We start from the raw sequence: 24173 nt of genomic DNA, 5'->3' as shown, positions 1-24173 counted from the left end.
AATGAAGTTATCGTACAAAAGTAATAATTGTTCACATGGCTTGATGGTTCTAGCCAGATCATTCGTACAGCTAAGCTCATGGAAGATCTTTTACGATTCAACCAAGAATCAAGACTCGAAACACAAGATATGCAACATACATGAAGAGTCCATGGTTTGTCCTGGTCCCCGATTTCACAGCCAAAGTACAGTCTGTATGCCTTCCTAGTATACGGCGTTATTGGCCTCCTTTGTGATTTCAATACAGCCTGTAAGGAAATTGTAAGCGTTATTTGCACATTTGCTAGGCATATTGAATTACAATGACTACACGCACTAACTACACTCCAGTAACACGTTCTTCCAGCACCCGAACACAACACAGCTTGTAACAGACTGAAACTACACTTAAGTGAAACATGCTCCACTCCTCCCTTTCCCTTCCTCTCCCCCTTATTCCTATGAGCCCGGGCTAAAAATAGTGACAAAATACTTATAGTTATTGTTGCCTACAGGAAACAATCATTCTGTCTACCATAAGTGGCCTATGTGGGAATGGATTGACAATGAATGCTAATAAAATAAAATAATTATAATTAAATTCACCCTCCCCCCATTAACTTGGAAACGAGAGCTAAATTCGAGTTTTTCATTGTCGTTTTCGTTATCAGCGTGGTCGATATAGTTAAAAAAAAATATTTAGTTCATTCTAGTTACATTTTCACTGTTAGTTAGTGTTATTAGTAATTCCATTAAACTATAAAAGCTGCGAATATTGTTTTATAATCTAAAACCAATGTGGACTATTTTTTTGATCTTACTGGGGATATTTTGATATTTTGACCCACCGCTATTTTGCAAAGGCTTATGGTAAAGAGTCGAGACTTGATTTACCTTCTTTCATTTAACACCAAATTTCATACAATATGCAAGTTGACCCCCCTTTCCAATTAAAAATTTTGACTTAGACCCCGTCTGGGACTCTGCGGGGACCATGGAACAATTTATTTTACTTTGATAAGTTATTCTTTTGAAATGATGAAAGATATGTTTTGCTGTTTTCATATATGTCTCACCGTTTCAGATTTTTCGGGGTGCAACGGTCTTTATAGACACGCTTAAAGATTTTAATAAAATGACTAATGTGCTGCCCCCAAGCGGAATGCATGAGACCTCCCCAATTTTGGTAACCGGTTTTTATCTTAACTTGACCCAAGCTTTCAGAAAATATATACATCACCTCCACTTTGTGGGTTCAGGTTCAAGTACATCCTGGGTTAGATAAATCACTCCTCTTCTTAGATAAATCACTCTATTAATTACGGAAACGGGCAGTGCCGTGCCGTGGGGGAGGCCGGATGGGGCGATGGCACAGGGCACCTAAATAAGAGGGAGCACAATTTGGGAGGAGAAAAGAAAAGATATATATATATATATATATATATATATATATATATATATATATATATATATATATATATATATATATATATATATATATATATTAGAAGGTAAAAAGTAATTTAAAGTGCTCAAAATCAAGGAAAATCAGGGTTTATTTTTGAAATTTTTTTTACAATTCGCGCCAACCATGGTGGTGCCACGTAGTTGGTCTGTCAACGTCACTCATATGTACGGGGGCACCGTCGTATGCTCTCGCCGCCGGCCACTGATTTTCCATGGCTTTGTGTCAAAATAAAAGATATTGTGTCAAAACAATGATATAACTTCAATGATGTGTTATGGGCCACATTAGCACCTGCCACGTTGTGGAAAATGTCTCACAGAACATGGCGTCGATAAAAATAAGCAGAGACTTGAAGGATAACATACAATGACATTGGACACATAAGAAATATTAATGAGTACTGACTTATGGACTACTCTATAGTCGAATATATATTATAAGATAAATTACTACTTTGTATAGGAACACACACATATATACATTCTTTACTTTAATTTGGGACATTATTAATATAGAGTGTTACTAGAAAAAGTAATTGATGATTTCCTTATTTACAGATGTTTCAATGCAAAATTTGTTTTTGCTGCTGTCTTCAATTCATCCTCCACAGAGAAGGTTTTCTGCCGTTGACCTCCTCTGACCTTGATGAACTTGGTCTGTTCTCGGCCGGCGGCCGGGAGAATCTACATCTCTCCCCGGAAGGTAAGTCGTTTTCTTAATGGACGAATACCTGTTTTCTTACAATTTAGTGAATAATGTATAAGCTGTGTAATTTTGCTAGTTTCAGTGAAAACGATATTGTAAGGTAAGAAAAAATGAGGCTTTGTTTGATTCCTAATAGAATAGGTGCTAGATAAAGAAAGCATTGGCCAGTACAATGTTATGATTTACGGTTTATTTTTACGCGACACATTGTTTCAAGGTTTCTTGTTTTTGAAGTATTTGTTCTTTAACGTTAATTGATTCGAAAATTTAGCCTAAAGTTTATGGTCAATATAAAACGAAATCATTGTTAAGTCCGTATATAGCACATTTCTTTGGAATGCATTGGAACCAAATGCTAAACATTGTTCCGGAAGTGCTAGACATTATACATTATTCCTTGGTTCATCTATTTCTTTGGAACACACCAAAACCAGTGATGCTAAAAATACTAGTGGATGTACGCCATATTTCTCCCTCGTTTCTTTCGAACCCCCCGGAAAAAAGTATGTCGGATGTGCTAGAGGATGTACATCTACTTGATCCATCCATTTCCTTGGAATCCATCTGAAACGAATGAGGCTGGAAATACTGAAGGAGTACGTCCAATTTCTTTCATCCATTTCCTTGGAACCCATCTGAAACGAATGATGTCGGAAATACTAAAGGAATACGTCATAGTTGATTCATCCATTTCCTTGGAACCCACCAGAAACGAATGATACCGGAAGTACTGGAGGAGTACGTCATACTTGATTCATCCATTTCCTTGGATCCTACCTGAAACGAATGAGGCTGGAAGTACTGGAGGAGTACGTCATACTTGATTCATCCATTTCCTTGGAACTCACCAGAAACGAATGATACCGGAAGTAGTGGAAGAGTACGTCATACGTTGTTCATCCGTTTGTTTGGAACGCACCGGAATCAATGATGCTGGAGTCTGTGGTGGGTGTACGTCATATTTTATCTTTCGTTTCTTTCAAGCACCCCGGAAACTAATGATACCGGAAGTACTGGAAGAGTATGTCATTAATCCATTTCTGTCGAACGGACCGGAATCAGTGATGCTGGGAGCTGTAGTGGATGTACGTGATACTTGATCTATCCATTTCTTTGGAACACTCCGGAAAAGATGATGCCTAAAGTACTAGATAATGTATATTATACTTAATCCATCTATTTCTTTGGACATAAAAAAACGATATTGGAAGCACTGGAGGATGTACGCTATATTTGGCCAATTCAAACTTTTTTTGAAACGTTTGCAAGAAACAGATATCTATCATTCTTTTGCAGGGTCGGATTTGTTCGGAGGACACTGAGAATATTCAGGTTTGAAAGAGAAGTTTTACTGATAAAATTGAAACACTTCTCCTTTACTGATAAATTTGAAGTGCCGATGGGGCTACTATCTCTCGATCATTTTTGCAGCCGTTTGTACAGAGTAAAGGCTGCAAAAAAATATACACATATTTAAATATATGATATACGTATCCATATGAAGAATTGTCCAAAGTAAATTAAAAATAGTAGACAATGAATGTTCAAGGAAAAACATTAAGAATGCTGTATCCGATTAACAAGGAGAAGGCAGACTTTGGTAAATGAACTTCGGGGCCATTTTTGGCGAGGTGCTAGTGCACATTTAAAGAGCTAATGTTACAAACTGGGAGAGCGCAATGCGCAAAAATAACGGAGAAAAACCGTCTTAAAGTTTTTTACTCGACGTATTATTGTACGATGAGCAAACGTATCACGTAACGGCGAGGTATAGTGAGAAGAATTCCCTATTTAAGAGCAAAGGGTTCCAGGTTCGATTCCCGTTCGAGTCAAACTTTTGTTTTTTGCTTCAACCCATAAAGTAGCAATTTGTAACTATAAGTAAAATATTAATTTACCATATGTTTATATTGAATTAAAACAATAGGAATTTTCAATCACTTGTAAAATCTTTCAATGTTCCATGTTAACTAGAAACAAAATTTAATCTCTTCCTTAAATATTATTGTTTCAGCAGTCGTGTAAAAAATGTTCTTGAAGCTTCGTGTCTGCATCTGTTGAGAGTGTGGAAATTACAAGGGGAATGAAGTGGAAATCTCCTTTGGTTATAGCAACATTTAGTATTACCAAAGGGGATTTCCCTCTCAACTCATTTGTAATTCGCACACTGTCAACAGATGTAGACACGAAGCGTCAAGAACATTTATTACACAAAGACTGTCGTCAAGAGCGCCAATTCTAGGGGGGTTAGGCCCCCCAAAGCTCATGTCGGCTCCAATGTATTTTTATGAATATGTATTTTTATTTTTATTTTTTATTGTTACATGTGTTGTTGTATGTATTTTTTATGAATACCCCCCCTAAATTTACAGATATATCGGCGCGGTTGACTGTCGTAACCATAATACAACTCGTGATATCAGTATATTTGCGGAATAGATTAAATTTTCTTACTAGTTAACATGGAACATTGAAAGATTATACAAGTGTTTTGAAAAATTTCTATTGTTTCATTCATTATAAACATGGTGAATTAATATTTTATTTATAGTTACAAATGGCTACTTTATTGGTTAAAGCGAAAAAAAATACAAAGATTGGCTCCAATGTTAATCGAACCCGGAACCCTTTGCGTAAAAGTCGCACAGTTTCCTCACTCTTCCGACCTGTTACTTGAACTTGCGCGTCGTACAGTATGTGTGACGAGTAGAAAACTTTTTGAAGACGGTTTTTCTTCGTTATTTGTGCCCATTGCGCTCTACCAGTTTGTAATATTAACTGTCTAAATGTGCAAAAAATGACCCCGAAATTTACTTACCAAAGTCTGCCTTCTCCTTGTAAGTGTTACAATACCTTTTATGCTTTAACAATTGAGAAAATTTATTTTATTAATTCACTATAGGATTATCTCGTCTCAAATGACTGTGTTTTCATGTATTATTTTATCAGACATGAAATTTTCTTGATTCTTACACTATTCGAAACATTCTTGAATAATTGATATTTGTAAAGACCTTTTGTCAGCCAAATATTTAATGATACTACTAAATATAACCCCATGTCCAACTTTATTTCGATTTTTATAAATAATTATTTTTTAAGTGCTTCCTGTGTAGAAAAGCTACATCTTCCATTAAAAATTATTGGATTCTACGTAAGACTAGAACGAACAAGATGCCGCACACTCAATTCCGTGGCGCTTGATGTCTACAAGTAAGTGAAGTTACGAAATTTTGAGGAGATGCGGTCCGGACCTTGTGTATCCTTTCCCCGTGGATACCCTCTACCCCAAAGATCCATTGACTTTAGGGACACTCACACCGAAGTCAATCCCATTAATCTGAAGATTGGACGAACATTCTACCTGGAATAGATACGTAAAGAAGTACTCCAACATAACCGATTTACATCCGTAGGCAATACTAAGTCAAGAGAAATATCATGTCTCTATGACACAATTGCTCTACAGGAAGACATAACTTACCTTATAGGCTGGTGTGAAATGTGGCACTTGAAACTCAACAGTACTACTATTACTTTGAAAAAGGCTCCTGTTCCCTCCACATACCATGTCAATCATTCCCCTATCACACATTCTGCTAGTCATAATGAACTTGGTGTCATCTTTGATTCAAAACTCACATTCTCTGAGCACATCTCAATATTTAAGAATTCAATGCGCATGTTGGGACTTCTTTATCGATTCACTGAACTACGCACTGTTTCGTCATTAGCAACTTTTTATAAAACTTTAATAGCGCCCAAGTTCGAATACTGCTCTCCCATATGGGCCATGGAAGCACCTACGCATCTCTCCAAACTTGATTCTATTCTTAATTTCTTTATAGCTATAGTCCGTTTCCGTGTCCCTGCGCTTCGAATATTATCTAAGAAGGAACTCTTGCGACATCTGAATATCCAGACTTCGGAAGTACGTAGAATTATCTCTGAAATATCTTCATAAAATAGTGAATGGAGACTTAACATCGGAAATATTACTTCAGGAACTATCCTTACGGGTCCCTTTTCGCATCACCCGAAATACCCACCTATTCCATCTTGCCCCTCCTAGGTTGGCAATTATACAGAGGTCTTTTTCTAACAGAACACAAAACTGTTATAATCAAGTAACAACTAATGTGGACATTTTTTCGAGCTACCCGGTGTTTGATAGAGCAATTAAACGAGTTTTGACGGAATAATACCGGTATTACTTTTACACTCTTTTTTTGATAATGTTCTATGTTGTTGTTGTTATTGTTCTCTTGTTTTCTTTTTTCTTTCTTTTGTTAACATTTCCGTGTTAAATAGCAAAGTTATGCTGTATCTGGGAATTTGTTCAATAAATAAATAAATAATAACGACATATAATTATTGATTACTAACGAGGATACCAAACCAGAAACGAGACTTGAATCGCGAAAAATTTAAGGATTCCAAGAGCATAAGTATCCGTACCATGGGGTAAAGAGAGGCTACTGTCCTTATCAAGATTTTCGAAGTGGGTTCTGTTCTTTGAAATGCGTGTCAAAACATTAATTTCCTTACTCATACTCAGCGCCGTAACTTAGATTTTTTCTCGGGGGGAGTATTAATACGCGTATTTGGGCCCCTAGAAAGTTTTTTTCTAATTTTTGGGGCCCCTCCTTTTATCTTTCTCTTACTCTTTATGGGTCCCAAAGCATGTGAACCCTCTCGCACGGTAAGGTCTGCGGGGCCGTTAGTTACGCTTTTGGGCCCGTTCCATACATGACAAATTAATTACGGGGCAATATTGACAAATCTCTAATCCATACGAATAAATATTATTTCTAAGGCCTCTAATTGTAGACATTTCTTACTGAAATGGACCCACGACTCATTTTTGTTTTATTTGCCTTTTGTGTGTTGTTTTGTTTATGTAACGGAGTGAACCTGTTTGATGCTTCATTTATAATTTCATGTTCGTATCGCATATGGAGTAAGGAAATTTTGTCTTAAAATGCCACCCGCCCGCCAGAAGTTGTGGCCCTGCTCATACTGTAGTTAATGTGCATACAAAAAAAGACAAATTCTGACCAAAATATATTTTAGCTAATAAATAATAGCACTATAGTTTCGGCAAATTAACTTTGACTTCATCATATATAATTTGCCGAAACTGTAAAGCTATTATTTATTAGTTATATATATGCTTTGGTCAGAATTTGTCTTTCATTGTATACAACAAGTTCCCAAAGCTAAAATGATGGTATTCAGATATACAGTATTTATATTAAATACTATTAAATTATATTATTTCTACTGTAGTCAATATTGAATCTCGGATTGTGCACTGATATTTTCCTCCGCTTTAAAAAAAAAAAATCCTGCTGCCGTCTCTAGCACAGACCAATACATAAGATCAACTCTCAGAGTACGTTATTCTAGCCACTCTACTAAGCTTCCAAAACTACTGGATGAGAGGAATATCCCATCGGCCAGGATTAAAAGAATAATTGAGGCTCGAAAATTGGGAGAAACTAAAGATATAGTCCCAAGATTCCAGAGATATTAAACTCAAGTCTAATCTTTTCTACGCATACAAGACTGTAAATTCTATTACATTTTCTTATTTACATTTTTAAAGCATATCATGATTTAAAGCAGTCCCTTATCTTATACGTTCTTCCAATGTTAAGAAGTTTCCTTATTTAAAAACTACGTAAAAGGAAACGAAAGCAAGAAAACAACCTGAAGTTTAAGAATAATAAATTACCAGAGTCAAACTTATTCAAGTCTTTTTACAAAATGCGATAACGAAAGTGTTGAAAAACCAACATCCGATTCTTAGGAAAAACTTTGAAAGAAGTCCAATTTCCCTTTCTTCGTTTTCGATAACACCATGTCATTGTTATCTGACTCAAACACGAGTAAAATAAAAAAAAAAAAAAGAAAGAAACTCCAGTCACTTACTTCTAAGTTTGGAAACACCACTAATTCCAGAAGAAAGCATATTTCTCTCATTGGAAGCTGCTTTAAAAGGAATCTAATCTCCGACGCTGAGACACTTATCGTACATGTCCAAAATTAGCTTCTGTAGAACTTGAAGTCTGGTCTCTGTGAATGGAGACAAAGCTTTAATCCTTAACAGATAAGAGACACCGCAGCGAATTATCTAAGGATTAGAGACAACTTTGTTTCTAATACTTGCAAGCAAACTCACAAATCCTAGCACAAATACATTTAAAATTTAACTATTCTTCAAGATTTTTTTTTTTTTTTTGTAAATACATTTAAACAAAAGGAATTTATCGATAAGTTAAACATTTCTTACGCCTTTTAAGACCAAAATATTGTTTATATTACTACTACGCAAACAAAAACAAATTTTGTTTTCTAGAGAAATATACAATATCAAAGTTAATTAATTAGCTCAGAGATGACCTAATCACCTGAGCAGTAAAAAAGAAAAAAAAAATTCTTTGTGAAAATCTAAATAATGATTCTCCTGTCTTGATAATAACATTTAACTGAGTTGAAACAAGACGTTACCTTATAAATTATGCCCTATCTTATTTTTTGAACGAAATCTTTTTTTGTTTAATTAAGACCACTACACTAAACGGTATCATTCCTATTTTTTAATATTTACCATGTTTCCCAGTTACTACTAAAACAATTATGTTTTAAAATATGCCGTAATCAAAGTTATATCACCGACACACATAAAAATGTATGTTGGGTACGTAAAGACGAAGGTTACATGTTAATCCTGTAAAATTTCGACTTAATGTACCACTATATGTAACATTCTGGGACAAACGTATAATTGAAAAAGTATATTTCATAATACTTTTCATATAAGTGTTTCATTTATAAGTACTTTCCGTGTGAAATAAAGAAATATTATATATATATATATATATATATATATATATATATATATATATATATATATATATATATATATATATATACAGGTGGTCAGGATCTCACATACAGATGGACATATACAACATATAGCTGATGTATGTAAGATACGTATTAGTATGAAATATACGGAAGACTCTTAAATGTCAGACAGCGGCATATGCAACATCTAAGTGGGAAAAGGGCAATGCGTATGTAGCATATGTGCCGTATGTGCCGTACATATTTGCCGTATGTGCCGGATGACATATGTGCCGTACAGATTTCTGTAGTAAACATAAGGTTTCCGTATATTTGTAAAATATACCGCTTGTCCGGACAACGGATTTTTGTCAGAGCATGATTGGAAAATTTGAAAGAAAACTCACCTCTCAATAATGACCTTTTTTCTTATGTAATTTTTGATAAGAAATAATATACAATATATTGTAGGACTGTCTACAAAATATCAGGTCGTTTAAAAAGTACCTAGTGAACCCTTTGATAGGCAAAATTGACGACGCATCTACTTTGATTTGAAAAAAAAAAAAAACATTAAGAAAGTTCCTTATGAACCATTTTGTTAGATAATCTGCCATTTGTCCGGCAACCCAATAATAGAACATATTAGGTTTCTATTTTTTATATATATATATGGCTTTTATACATCTCTTTCGAAATAATCTTCACACTATTCAGGGAATTCTGTAGAGGCGAAAATAAATGATAGTGTTTTGGTGCCATATCGGGCTATGTGGTGGATGCACTGAAAGCACCAAGCCAAGTTCTCTCAATTTCTGACTGATCGTTAAAGATGTATGCGCAGCCGCGCTGCTGAAAAGAACGTTAAAGTGAAAATCAAATTATATGAAATTCAATTGGAGATACACTCGCGTTAATTGCTTACAGTACAGGTTGAAGTCTATCGTCCTGTTCGGCGGCAGCAGTGATGAATTATGGCATTGAAATCCCAGCAAGTGCACAGCACAGCTTCTGACGCATCAGCGTGTGCTTTGGTACAAACAATAGAGCTTCTTCACGGTCTTTTTCGCACGTTGTTGATGTAGATTATCTAGTTTCCATCACGCGTTATCAACCGTTTCTGAAATGGTTCGAGTTCATTACATTTCAATAGGGACTCATATATAACTTCGATTAGCATTGTTTGGTGATAAAGTTTTAGGTTGTTGACGATATTATGACGGCTTACATGGATGTCTTGGTAGAGTTTTGCTACAATATTATCTTGTGATTAGTGGGCAGTAAGAGGCTCATGTTGGACGTCGAACCTTCAAGAACGAAAGCATATGAACTACCTTTTGGCTGTTGCTTTTGATAACATATCTTGCACTGAAACAACACAAATTTATTCACAGTCCTGCAGAACATTTATGTCATTATTAAAACAAACTGTAAACTAGCGCTATTTTGTAGAAGGCCCCTTCATCCTTATAGCGCAATAGCTGACGTTGATTATAAGGATTTCATTTTTTTTTTTTTTTGACATCTATTACCCTCAACTGACAACTGTCGCATAACCCACTTCGACTCATGTACCCTAAGATTTTGGAAACTATCGCATGCGTAAAAGGTCCAATTCTTTTATACTACTTGTTTGCCGATGCTGTGCCATCAGTTGTAGCTCAGAATTATCTCTAAAATACAGAATTATCTCCAACAGAATAAATGCAACAATTGGGGATGAAACTGATGCACAACATCGGTACTTAACTGCAAAATTATGGTTGAATTTAAATGAAATTCAAATGTTTTAATTTTGAAAAATGACTAGTTGGGGAAATAGGTGAAAGAGATAGGTTGTGATTAAAAGATAAAGGATGAGCACTAGCCTGACATTCCGATGAGACTGGTGTCGTCCTGGTCATCTGGATGATGAATGGTTTTCCCTGGAGGAGCCTGGATGTACTGGAGTCAGTCAACATCTGGATCTTAATCCTGCTGGACTGCCAGAGGCGTCGAGTTCTCTCTTAACGATGAGCCTTTTACGATGATGTTCTTCTATATCTTCATGCCACTACTCAGATGTAAAACTCAAAATGTGTCTGCGGCGATGAACCAACAGAATGGTATTCTCGGGACATTGAGTTGGTCGTCCTCCAATGGTGTGATCTGCTTGCCTACGATGATAAACTTCGTGGCGAATACCCTTTTTCGATGTGTCCTCCGTGGTCTTGTCTGGCTGTAAAGTGATGGCTCTGATGTTCAGTGAACTTTGATATGTCAAACTGGGCAGAAAGAAACGCGGGGAGGTGAAGGAAACAAGTCGAGTTTATTGACAATTTCGAAAGTGACAAATACATGCTTATTCATACTGTCTGGCAATGTACAAACATTAATAAAGGTTTTGTTCCGTTGGATTTTAAAGAGTTCAAGATTTTGTCGAAGATAATCCTAATTTAATAAAATAATTGAATTTAGCGACTTCAGACTTTACACAATTATCACATGGTCACTTCACATCTAATACACAGCTACTTCACACTTGATAGTTATTCATGAACTACGAGGATTGAAAAGAAATTAAAGTTTCAAAGCCTTCTATGAAAAGTGTGCATGTTATTTCATACAATCAATACAGCCATAATATACGTAGTACATATTATAGGTTATTTTTCTTTACATAGTCCGTATATCGGTTGAAGCATTTGTAGCATCGTGGGATGAGTTCGAAGATTCCCTCCTGGTAAAATCCTGTCTTTGCGTTCAGCCACGTTGTCACGGAGTGTTTACCTTCTCGTCTGAAACGAAGCGACAGTCTCCGAGGTGATCCTTCAAGTGCGAGAACAAGTGGGAGTCGCCTAGAACAAGATTCTGGCTAGGGAAGATGGTCGATGATGATGCTGTAATGAGTCGGCCACTGAGTTCCTCGACGGTAATATTTTCTCTACCAGCTGTAAATTTTCGACACCATTCTGCGACATGCTGATGGGACGTTACAGTCTTTCCATAAAATTCTACCACCTGCCGCTGAATTTCAGCCGCAGTTACGTATTTTGTCCATAGAAATAAAATAACTGAGAGGACATCTTCACGAGACCAGTTTTACAAACGAGTCGCCATTTGTATTCATCTACAACTAGCATCATAAGTGACGGGTGTTTGATACACTGCACAGTTACCAACTCCATGTATTAAAATTATCGCACACTCCTCATTCCTATAGAATAGACTAAACTCCAGAAATATAGACATTGTAATCTTAATTTCTGAACATTTCTCGTATGAACAGAATCACGTTAGACACTTCTGTGAAAAGTGTTTTAAAAAACATCAAAATGAAACTATCCTTCTGGGATTTTCCCACAAAAATGATAAATATCATAGCATAAGTTTGTTAATGAAGTGTTGAGGTATTATATATACAGGGTCTATCAAGAATTCGGGCCCATAGGTTGACTAAACTATCAGTAAAGATACGAAAATATGGAAAAAGAGAAATTTTGTTGAAAATATATTTATTTTCAATCTAATATCGTTCAATATTTTAATCTAAAATGTTTCCATGTCTGCTCCACATTGGTAAGAGAGACTTGTGTTCGATTCCCGGCGGGAGCTCATGTGGTTCGGATTCCACGTTAACCAGTAGGTCCGCATCTAATAGCCTCGCTGCTAAAAGGGACGCTAAACTCGAAACTAACTCAATAAGATACCAAAATTCCTAATTCAGCAGCCTGTTTCCCAGAGTACTAACTAGATCAACAATTTTTAAGAAAGCGTATTCAGAAACGGTATTTTATGTTCCTCAAGTAACATGATGCACGTTCTCTGTGTCAGTTTTACGTAAGTTTACGTTCCGTAAAAAAAAAAACTACTTTAATAATTTTGTTTTTTGTAAATTATATTTAAACAATAACAGTACATCCATTTCCTAGAAAAATATAAATATTTACTTTTCACTTTCGAGTAAATTTCATGGTCAGGAAAAAATTCGAAAAAATGAATGTGGAAATATACCATACATATAAATAAAAATTGTTGATCTGGAAATAGACTAGGTTTGTGTATGTGCAAGAACTGGTATATAATCAGAATTCCTATTATAATCGTATAGATGTCAGGGAAACGTAAGTCCTTTGATATTCGATCTCAGTTATTCTGTCTTCTCCATTGCCATACTATTTTGTCTTCTATTATTCTCGAAAATTAAATGGAAGGAAAGAAGCATAGTCATAATTTGATACGATATATCGTTAGGATAAGAAGATGTATAAATTGCAAAGTTCGTTTATTTGTGGAGAAGATAAACACTTTAAAAAGATTAAATAATTAAAGAAAGTTAAGTCTTATCTCTAACCAGAAATGTTATTTTCTTATTATGTTTACCTGTGTTGGAAATAGCACTGATATATGTCTCGGGTTTTCTTTCGGTATTCGCGACGTGCTTATTTAGTACTTGCGCGCGTCTGGCGAGCCCAGAATAACGATATTTACACAAAATATTATAGATATTTGCTATTATGCATTTTCAAGCTCTATTTTATCACCAGGTAAAAAAGTATGATCAAGAGTGAACGAATCAATACATAAACCTAACACCCAGCGGTGCCAGATCTAGCATCATTATGATGCTAGATCTAGAATAATTTGCATGTTTTTAGCATCTAGCATCTTGCTTTTAGCATCCTGTTAAAAATCAAGCATGATTTCAGCAAGTTTACAAAAAGAGCTTCAAAACCTGGAGATGAGAAAGAAGTTGGTCGTGGGACGAAAAAGAACGGTAGAAATGTACCCTCTCTCATTGATTCGTACAGTTGGTAAACCATATAGGCAGTCTTATTGTTCGAAGCAAGTTTGAAACGGCGAGAGGTCATTCTTTAACGATGCCTTTAGAGAAGGGGCGTGGGAGTAAAAACAATTTAGTGTTTCTGGAAATGAGTTAGAAAACGAGTTTTATTGGAGACGGTAGCTTCTTAAGATGAAACATATACCACACAAATGCAGGTGACTCAAAAGCCTTTCGCCGTGTGTTTGACCCAGTCTACCCCAGAGATGCATTTTTTAAAGCTCCACCCAGGGTTTTCTAATCCTTTGACTGCAAAGTGATTTTATTTCAAAATATGTAAACAAACACTTTGCATTCATTTATACGACATGAGTTTCTTTCTTTATTCTTAAAAGCCAATCTTTTCCTGCTCTTAAAATGAAAGATTATTCAGAATATTTTCCAGTTGTGAATCTGGCAACGACTGCACTAATTTAGTTGAGTTATAGATTTGGTGCGTGAAGTATTGAGTTCTATTCTCGCATTCTTGCACTCTGCGTGCTTTAAGTTACGTTATCGTATCTCAACTTCGCTTTTCTTTTCTTTAAAAAGACCTGAACTAGTAATTATGAGGATCTAGCATAATTTGACCGAAAATAGCATAATTTCGATCAGGTTTTGGAATAATTCCGAGCTGTGAGTCTGGCAACGCTGGTTTATACTATATTGTCATTGTGAGCCTATGTTACATCATAGAACCTTACAATGGCGGTGAATCATGTTAACCCACGTAGCATGGTAAGGTCTGAACCAAAATGATTTGTGAAAGTGTAAATGCAATCTAAATTAATACATTGAGATACAAGATATATTATAAGGTACGTCTGTAAAGTTCACTGAATGGTCCAATATGTTAAAACCCACGCTAGTTAGGATGAGGCGCCCGCGTATACGCAATGAGCGACATGTCAACAAGAGCCCTCTACCGTGTAAATTAAATAAATGAAGTAGTGGTGCACCTGCGACCAAAACAAAATCGTCCCATTGCAAAACGGAGCACATAATGGAACAACGCGTTAACATGAAGTTTTGCTTCAATTTAGGGAAAACGACAACGGAGACTCATGAAATGTTAGTGCAAGTTTATGGTCTTAAAGAAGTGAGTAAAACGTGTGTGTTTGAGTAGTTTAAACGGAAAGGAAGGAGTCGAGGACGAACCCTGTTCGGGTCGACCGTGAACAAGCACAATCCCGAACGAGTGCGACGAATGCTTGGGGATGATCTGCGGCTGCCTTTAAGAATGATAGTAGAAGAGTTCAAGATAAACGAAGACATTATAAGCACTATTGTTCATGAACATTTGAAAAAGTGGAAAATTTGTGCCCGTTTGGCACCGCACAAGCTGACAACGAGCAGAAGAAAAATAGAATGGAAACGTCAGAAGATGTCGCCGATATATGTAACCGGAATCAAAAAAAAAAAAAAAAAAAATAAAAAATAAAAACCATTATTATAGGAGATGAGACATGGTGCTACCAATACGATCCGGAAACCAACTAGCAGTCAATGGCATGGTGTTCATCGTCTTCCCCTCTTCCCAAACAAAGTCGGCTAACAATATCCAAGATAAGATGTTGATTACCTTTTTCGACATCAATTGCTAAATCCATCATGAATTTCTACCCGAAGGTCAACGCAGAAGTTTACAAGGGGTTTTTGAAAAGGCTGTTGCAACGCATCGGGCGGGTTCGGCCAGAACTGTACCGGAAAGGACAGTGGAATTCCCTTCACGACAACTCTCGTACCCGCATTGCGATCCGTGTACTCAACGCAAGGTGCCTGTTTTTCTACACACTTCATATTGTCCAGATTTGGCGCCGGTAGACTTCTTTTTGTTTCACCGCGTTAAAAGGTTTACGCTTCACAGACGTTGCAGATATCCAACAACGTGTGACCATGGGAATTCGAGCATTTTCATAAGAAACGCTTGCTGACAGTTTTGAATAATTTTACAACCGATGTCAGAAGTGTGTTGTAGCCAATGGTGATTACCTTGAATACCAGTAAAGGCACTTTATTTGGAACTCTTGTTTCCTTTATTTTCTGAGACCATTCAACGAACTGTTCAGATGCACTTTGTATAACAGTTTCCGTTAGCATTTTATTAATTTCACCGACAACACTATTGAAATAACGACCAATACAGACAGTAACATACTTTTTTGATGTTTACTACTGTTCTGGTGCGAATGTGGATTTTATGTTAATTTAGTGCGTAGCTACAAATAATAAGAAAATATAAAACAAACCAGAGTTCATAGTAACATGAACAAAAATACAGAAAATGCAAAACTTGAGTTGATTTCAGTTTGGCCTCCCTTATTTCAGAAGCAAGGATATATGAGACGTTGACCTATAACTTAACATGGGATCTTGACTATTTTCTACATGAACTCACGTCAGAAATTGAACTCGGGTCTTGTAAACTAAAGGAGCATGCGCTAAACACTTAACCACGAGCGAGCTCCAGCAAATGCAAGAAAAGTAAAATGCATACGTATGTCATTACATACGTAACTTTTACTAGTAATATAAGAGTGTAAATAGGCAACATCAGGGTGTTTTTTTTTAAAAAAAAAAAAACTCGCTTTTTATTTGGGTCTAGAATTTCTAACTGAAGTTCGATTTTCATGCGGTTTGTGTCAAATAATCAATTAACAATGGGAGATTTATTGGGCTCTGTTTACTTGTTTAAATTCGTTCGGGGTAATATGGACCACGCCTCAAGAAAAGCAGCACATATTCATCAGTGTACCTTATAATTGGAGTGAGATTTTGGATTTTGAAGCGAAATCGCAGAACAAATTAAGAGTTAGGATAATACAAATTAAGTATTAGTGGTAACACCCATAAATCAGATGTTAGATAGCTATAGCCGGTTTCTTGCGACAAACGATATTGAGATTTTTTGGGCGACCTAAGGAGTCGATAACTGACATCTTCCACAACACCCGTCTGCGTGGTTCGATGCTTTACTGCCTCACTCAAACGCGATCCTGTTTCTTCCAATTTATTCACTAGCGACCACCTATTATGTTCCTGTCTGGGGCAGAACATGAGGCAAATTTGTTTCTAAATGCTCTTTGCGTAGCGACAACAGATTCCGTCCTTTAAAATCTTTTAACGATAACCTCATCTTGATCCAAAGAGTACACTATGCTCACTGTGTCCCGATCACTCACACAGTAGCACAGAATTGTACAGCACAATTCCCAATACAACTGCCCAGTTTCCCGTTTCTTATTGTCCTCGGCGAGGTTGCCATCTAACGAAGAAAACTCAAATTTCCACACCATACCGCGCCTCATTCTAATTGTTAAATACGCTGGAGAATATTTGCTGTTTTTCTTGAGGCGTGTCCGACTTCCGTGAGTTTTAAAAACAATCACCCTATAAAAATATAAGAAAATGATAAACTGGAATCCAAGTTCCGGTTAAGGTTCACTTAGAATTTCGTACAACCAGAGATTGCGTAAATTTTTAAACGAAATTAAAAAATCTCATCTGGAGGCGTACCGATATTAGGAATATCCAAACTCAATACTATGTTTCAAAATGTACATATTTTAATGACTTCTCTACTGATTTCAGGGAACGAGAGGGTAATTTCACTAATATACTAGTTTACAATTGCTTGCACTGAGAAAAATTCGTTATCTGGACAGCGGTATATTGTACAAATATACGGAATCCACATGTTTACTTCAGATATCTGTATGGAGCATAATTTAGTGACATATTGCAACTTAGGATGAATTAATAGCAGTTGTAATGCTTTTTTTTATAATCATATATATGTGTTTTCTAGAAACAAAAAAAATGTTTATAGTGTCAATAGGAATCCATGTACAAGCACCATATAAAAATGACATGTTTATCTTTGCTTTAGTTTTTTTTTTTTTCGAAATGAGGAAAACTTTATTAACAAGTGAAACATGGTTATACAATATGTTTATATTGAAAAGAAATGGAACAAGCAAAAAATAGAAAAACATAAAATCACATACATTGTGAGGCTTTTATGTACACAAATCTCCCTCTCAATCACACACACACACACACACACGAACTATTAGTTTGGAATACGAATATATAGTATATTTTAAATGTATTATTTTTATAATAGCCTAAAGGGTTTGTGTATTATAGAGCACATTTAGTACAAACAAATCGTAGGGCTTACAAAAGTGATACGTTTGTTATTTAAAGCGCTGGAACGCCTGAAGTGTATACAAAACACATTAATTCAATATTTTTCTTTATCACAAAGCTTATTACTTCACTATGCAATAATTGTTAAAAGAAACAAGTATGCTAAAGTTATTTGTCACAAATGGATAAAGTAAATATTAAAATTAACGAAACGTTGTACTAGAGTGGAGGTTTTAATTTTCTTCTTCATTTATTGCAACGGCTCTTTTAGTACCCGAAGCACAAAACTTTTGATGACGAATTAGATTTGAGAAACAAAAAATGTAAATGCTATTACAGGAAATATGTTTTAAATATTTGATGGTGGCCAATAGGTGTCAGCGCTTATTCACTATATTCTCCAGTGGTAAACTCAAACGAGGATATCACCAGGCCCGGAAATCCACCCAAAAGAAACTTCGTAAGTCGACATACATTTGTATACGTTCTTAATACGAGGGCTGCACTGAGAGTTTCGAAAAACTGATACAACGCAAGAACATAAATTTGCAGCAATTTTTTATTGCTTTTCAAAGTGATTCCCCTCTGTAGTAATGCATTGTTTCATGTGATAGAAGCATATTTTGAAACAGATATGCCGCCCCGAAGTTGGTACCTGTGAAACATGCAGTTTGTATGCCTGGATGGCTTCCTCTGTAGTGCGAAAGCGCTTCCCACATTACCGATTGTTGGGAAGAAAAAAAATCACTGGAGGCTGAACCCACATTCAGTACTTCTGGTAAACACATATACCATTCTGCATTGACTCTTCTACGATTCTCCAGTGGTAAAATTACAATATGACATGATTTACCGAAAAATAATGCAATTTGTTTGGAGACACTGTGTGCATGAACAGCTTTGGTTGGTTTATATTCATCATAGTTTAGAATATCCACACATCAGATTGTCGCTTTGTTTTCGGTTCGTATGCATAAATCCACGTTTCATCACCTGTTACAATGTTAAACACCAAATTAGATGATCCAGACTTAAACTGTTTCGTCATAGCTTTGCACCACTTTACACGGGCGTCTTTTTGTGCTTGAGTTAAATTGTGTGTGATCCAACGAGTCCAAAGTTTTTTTCACAGCTAAATGATCATACGATATTGTTTGTATTTGCTTAACGTCCCCTGAACTTTGCGATAAATCACATGTCGATCAATGTTAATTAATTCAAGAACAGCTTCAATGCTTTTGGACACAATGACTGTCGATGGATCAGCAGCACAATGCTCCTCACTCAGGCTAACCCGATCACATCTGAAGTCGTCGAACCAGCTGTAACTTGTCGTCTGGGATGGAGTTTCATCAGATAAGTAGCACAATCTTGCTATGTTAACCCTTGGTGAAAATCGTAGTAAATCATGATATGAAAGGCTCTCTCGTCAATTAAATTTTTGACCACGACCACCTCACTTCAAACTAGTGCCCTGTAACGTCAAAGATTCCGAGTTACATACGGTTTTGCATTTAGAATGAACAAAGATGACAGTTTATAACTACAACAAAATTTTACAAATTATATTGTTCCCGTTACGAGATTCCCGAAACTTTCCGTTCAACCCTCGTACAACTATACTTGAATTAGCAGATAAATGATTGGTGTAGCCTAAGTATTTAATCTTACTGAAAGCAATTCAGTTCTGTTTTTGAGAACAGCCTGTAGATGACAGCACTTATGAGTTACTTATCGTCTTTTCGGGTGCACAATAACACCGGTTCAATCTACATAGACGTAGTGTTTTGCGGTATTGAATCCCAACTCCAAAATGTTGGACGACTCCCAACAAAATATTCTGAGTGCGGACCTAATTTTCTCGGTAGCTTTTTTTCAATAAGCAATGATACTGGTAACTAGATTGAGATAACATATAAAATATCATATGTAAAGTAAAATATGGTATACCGGTCGTTTGCAAGTAAACCAGGCTCTCTCAACCTAGGCTACTTCATATCACGAGCCTTTTTTTTTTTACATCACATAATCTTGTAAGCGAACCTCAAGTAATTTCAGTTGTAATGATATTTTCAATAATTTGTATTCACGCTTATAGTTGTATACAGTGGCGGAGGTTGGACGTCAAAAGTGGGGGGGCAAGACATGATCTCAATATTTGTATATCAATGTTAGTTTTTTGGTTGCTTCTAACATTTTGTTTGACAAAAGGTTGTATATCTATTAGGATACTGTATTTTTCAGTTAAAATACCGTATATCGTGTTTTATATTTTACAAAGTAAATTGACTAAAGCAACGCAAGTAGATACTAGCTCTTTGTACTCTTAGACAACGAAAGTGTAAGAAGAGATTTGATTCCTTGCTCATGAACATCTTAAAATTCTGTCTGGAAAATTGTGTGGTCAGATTAGGGGCTTAATTCGCAAAACAAACAGAAAGGATAATATAACAGTAATGAAAAATAAGGCTTGTTTCGCAAAAGTTATATTGAAACTGGGAATATAGGAACAATTTACATTTTTAATTCCATGCATGTTATTACATGTTATTACTCTTAGAAAAACAGTAAATACTACAAGCATATGCTGCGACATTTAAAGAAATACTTTTGCAGCTTCCCGAAAAATGTTCGTTGCCATTAGGTACAGTTTTCACTTTCTTGGAATACATCAAAACTTAACAATACTTAGAATTACTCCACATTCCAGTTATGCAAAATAATCCTAAAACCTAGAATTATGTTGAATTCACTAAATTTAATTGTATATACAAAATTGTATACAGCATGTTTACCCCTAAATTCATATATTACACTGCAAAACAATGCCGCGCCTTTGACGTAGAAGACCCGGGTTTGATTCCTGGCGAGAGCTCATGTGGTTTGTATTCCATGTTAATCAGTAGGTCCACGTCTCATATAGCCTCACTACTGAACGGGATGTTAAACTCAAAAAAATCAAATCAAAATATTCCTTACCATTAGAAAGAAGAAAAGACATTTTAGGAACTGTCGATTTTTGTGAAATTAAACAATAATAATTTGGGAACAGTGTTTCTTTCAGACATGCTTTTGGGAAGCACTGCCCCCCGAAGCTCTGAGAGTATCCCACTCCCCGAAGGAGACCAAAATAATACATCTATAATATAATAATAAATAGAATAGTACCTGCAGTGCTCCCCCCGGAATATTGTGTGCGCGCCCCGGAACATTGTTTCTGAAAAAAAAACTGCTTGTGAAGGTTTTTTTTTTTTTTTTTTTTTTTTTTTTTTTTGCGAAATGTTATCTCAATTAGTTCTAAAGCGACTGGCTAACATATCGAGCCCTTGTAAGAAGAAATGAAAGTACACTCGAATTGTGGCACTCCAATAGGTTAATTTTGGGGCCATTTTTCGTGTTAATTAAAACGCAATTCACATAGCTTTGTTCACTGTATGGGAAGACAACCAATACGTACTCAGGGATCGGCAAATATTTTATGGCAACATTTTTATTCTATGAACCATTAATACATACAAAAACTTTATATTTCCAAATGAAATTATATACATTAATGGGTCATTTCAAAAAAGTGGGGGGGGGGCAACTGCCCCCCTTTGCCTTTCCTAATCGCCGCCCATGGTTGTATATATAATGTATGTAACCTCTATACACGCATATAACTCCGCAAAGAATAACAATGGACATCAAACGAAACAGCTCGTTTCCTGTTCTGGACAAAATCTTTTTTTGCGATTTTCTCGGAGAAAATAATCGAATTTCCTGCTTGTCATAGATATTTCAACCTCAATGTTTCTCCGAAACATGTGAAGATGTTACATTAATTAAGATTGGATTCTTTTCCTTTATGTTTCGGATTTGACAACGGGTACGTTAGGTCTACCAAAATAAGAAATTCAAAACAATGTTCTGCAGCGGTTGCTCAGTAGTAGAGCGTTCGATTCTGATGTGAGAAGTGTCTTGTTCGATCCCAGCTCGCTCAAAGTGGACTTTTGGTGAATAAACACCATGTGCGTGCCGTTTCGAGCGGTTCTCTCATTGTACTCCTTAAACTATTTTCTTTATTTCTCATCATCACCGTCTCCTTTAGCCTAGCAGCATAAACCTGGGATGTAAAACTGAAAGATGTCATTTCATTTCATTGTTTCAAAACAATGTTTGAAAAAATATTTTTTTTTCTATTGATACTAATTTCGTGTATCTTTTCTTACTCCTTTAAGAATCCCATATACTTCTCTTGTGACCCTCTTACAGATCCCTCCGCCTCGGTTGAGAAACCATGTGTTAAACATTCCTTGTACGGCAATGGAACTAAACTTTTAATGTGTTGAGATCTGCCGAATCGGAATATCGTGTTTTTAACTTTCATATTTCATAAAAGTTTGGCAAAAGATTTATAGTGAGCAAAAATCTAAAGCGTTTTTTATATTCTGTATGTGCCAAACGACTACACTGAATCTTTAATTTCTTTCTACCTAACGATCTCACAATACCTTCAAAGCTAAACGCATGTCACCGTTTACACATAAAACGGGAATTTCCTTTACTATCAGATTAACAAGCGAAGGGCTGAATAACAATGTAAAAAATTGGTACTTTGTGTGACACGGGTGATATAAATAGATATAGTTAGCAAAATTCTGAGTTCGAGTAAGCGTGTGTCACAATGAAGTTCATGAATGTAGCCACGACCGAGAACGAACCTCAAGTTTTTGAGCTTATTATCCTACTTTTGTGTTCATAGGCTAAGATTGTAGTTAACGAAATGGTGAAATGAAGAAAAAGGAAGAAAAAGGGATAACTTCGAGGAAACATACGCATATGGCGTTTGACAACCAAAAAGCATTCCTAGCGAGAGCTCTGGTTGAACTAGGGACTCCGTGCACAGAAGTGAACGCTTTACAACTAAAGTGCCGTCTCGTTGGGGGTTGTAAGCTCAAAATAAACTCGCTTTAAAAGTTGATATATTTTTGAACGTGGAAGTGCATTTTTGAAGATGAACAATTATAATTTTTAGTGCTGCCAGCAGGAGAGAGGGAAGACAAGAAAGAAGGTTTTCTCGTGCCGTCTTCTAAATTTTGAAAACCTTTCGTCTCGTATTTTTAGTTTGTGTAATCTCACTTTGGAAATTTTGAGGAAGCTTCGTCTCATATTAATTTTCGTTTTTTGTCGTCACGTCTTGATTTTCAAAAATCTTTTTTTTTTTTTTTGTAGTATCAATTTTGGGTTCTTCTCGTCTCTTCTCGATTTTAGAAAATCTCTTTTCATGTCTTAAAATTTTGAAAAAAAGTTTCGTCTCGTTTCGATTTTTGGTTAATGTCGTCTCACTTCGTAAATTTTGAGGAATTTTCGTCTCGTAGGAAGTTTTGTTTCGATTTTTCTCGTCTGGCCTCAATTTTCGAAAATATTTTTTTGTTGTTTCGTGTCGTCTCGTAAATTTTTAAGAAGTTTCGCCTTTAGGTGCTTTTCAAAGTTTTCCTCATTTCGTCTCGATTTTCAAAAAAAAAAAAAAATGTCTCGCATCACTTCGTTTCAAAAATTTAGGTACAAAATTTATGCCCTGTTTTTTATGACTTAATTCTATTGAGAGATCATAATACTTCCGTGGCAAGAGATATGCACGAGAGGTGTTATATAACAATATTTGAAAAATAGTTATTATTGGAGTATATTGTGTATTAACTTTTGTAACTTTAAACGTTGTTAAATGTTCTTCATTGTGTTCGTACAACCACTTCATTAATTTATAGTTATTCTATACTACATATCATGCATCAGTAAAAGATTATTTGAGATATTAGATTTAAGTGAACTTCCGGTTGACTACGAGGCTCTCTCTTATCTGGAAAACAAATTTAAAAATTAATTTGTTTTCTCATGGGTGTAATACGAAATACCATCGCGCTAGTTGAAATGAATCAGTGATAAGAGATCTACTTTTACTTAAGAGCCTGGCTTACTAAAAATACTAGCTCTACAATACAAAATTTACCATTTGTCTTTTGCTTGCTTATTCATAAGTGAGAGGAGATAATAAAATCCAACTTACCACAATTATAGATAATGTTATTCAACAGCAGAAAATATGGCCCTGAAGAATTTTCAGTGTTGCCATCCATGAAAATTACAGTGTTGCCAGAATAACAATTCCCCTAAAATCTAAGTTAAAACAGCGACTAGAGGAACGAACTCAACTGCATTTGATTACATATCATG

At 35.7% G+C, this 24173-nt stretch overlaps 1 protein-coding gene across 1 annotated transcript in view; it reads left to right on the top strand.

The window, feature by feature from the left end:
* LOC145671304 (dipeptidase 1-like) overlaps positions 1-24173 on the top strand; it is a 418780-nt gene that overhangs the window by 140341 nt on the left and 254266 nt on the right. The window contains exon 2 of the mRNA XM_081740278.1: positions 2005-2149. Coding sequence (XP_081596404.1) covers positions 2005-2149 — 145 coding nt within the window. The remainder of the gene's footprint in view (positions 1-2004; positions 2150-24173) is intronic.

The sequence above is a fragment of the Thermobia domestica genome, chromosome 2, assembly GCF_964235325.1.
Source record: "Thermobia domestica chromosome 2, izTheDome1.hap1.1, whole genome shotgun sequence".
NCBI lineage: Eukaryota > Metazoa > Arthropoda > Insecta > Zygentoma > Lepismatidae > Thermobia > Thermobia domestica.
The sequence above is the reverse complement of the archived record's forward strand: the minus strand, read 5'-3'. Positions and strand labels throughout refer to the sequence as shown.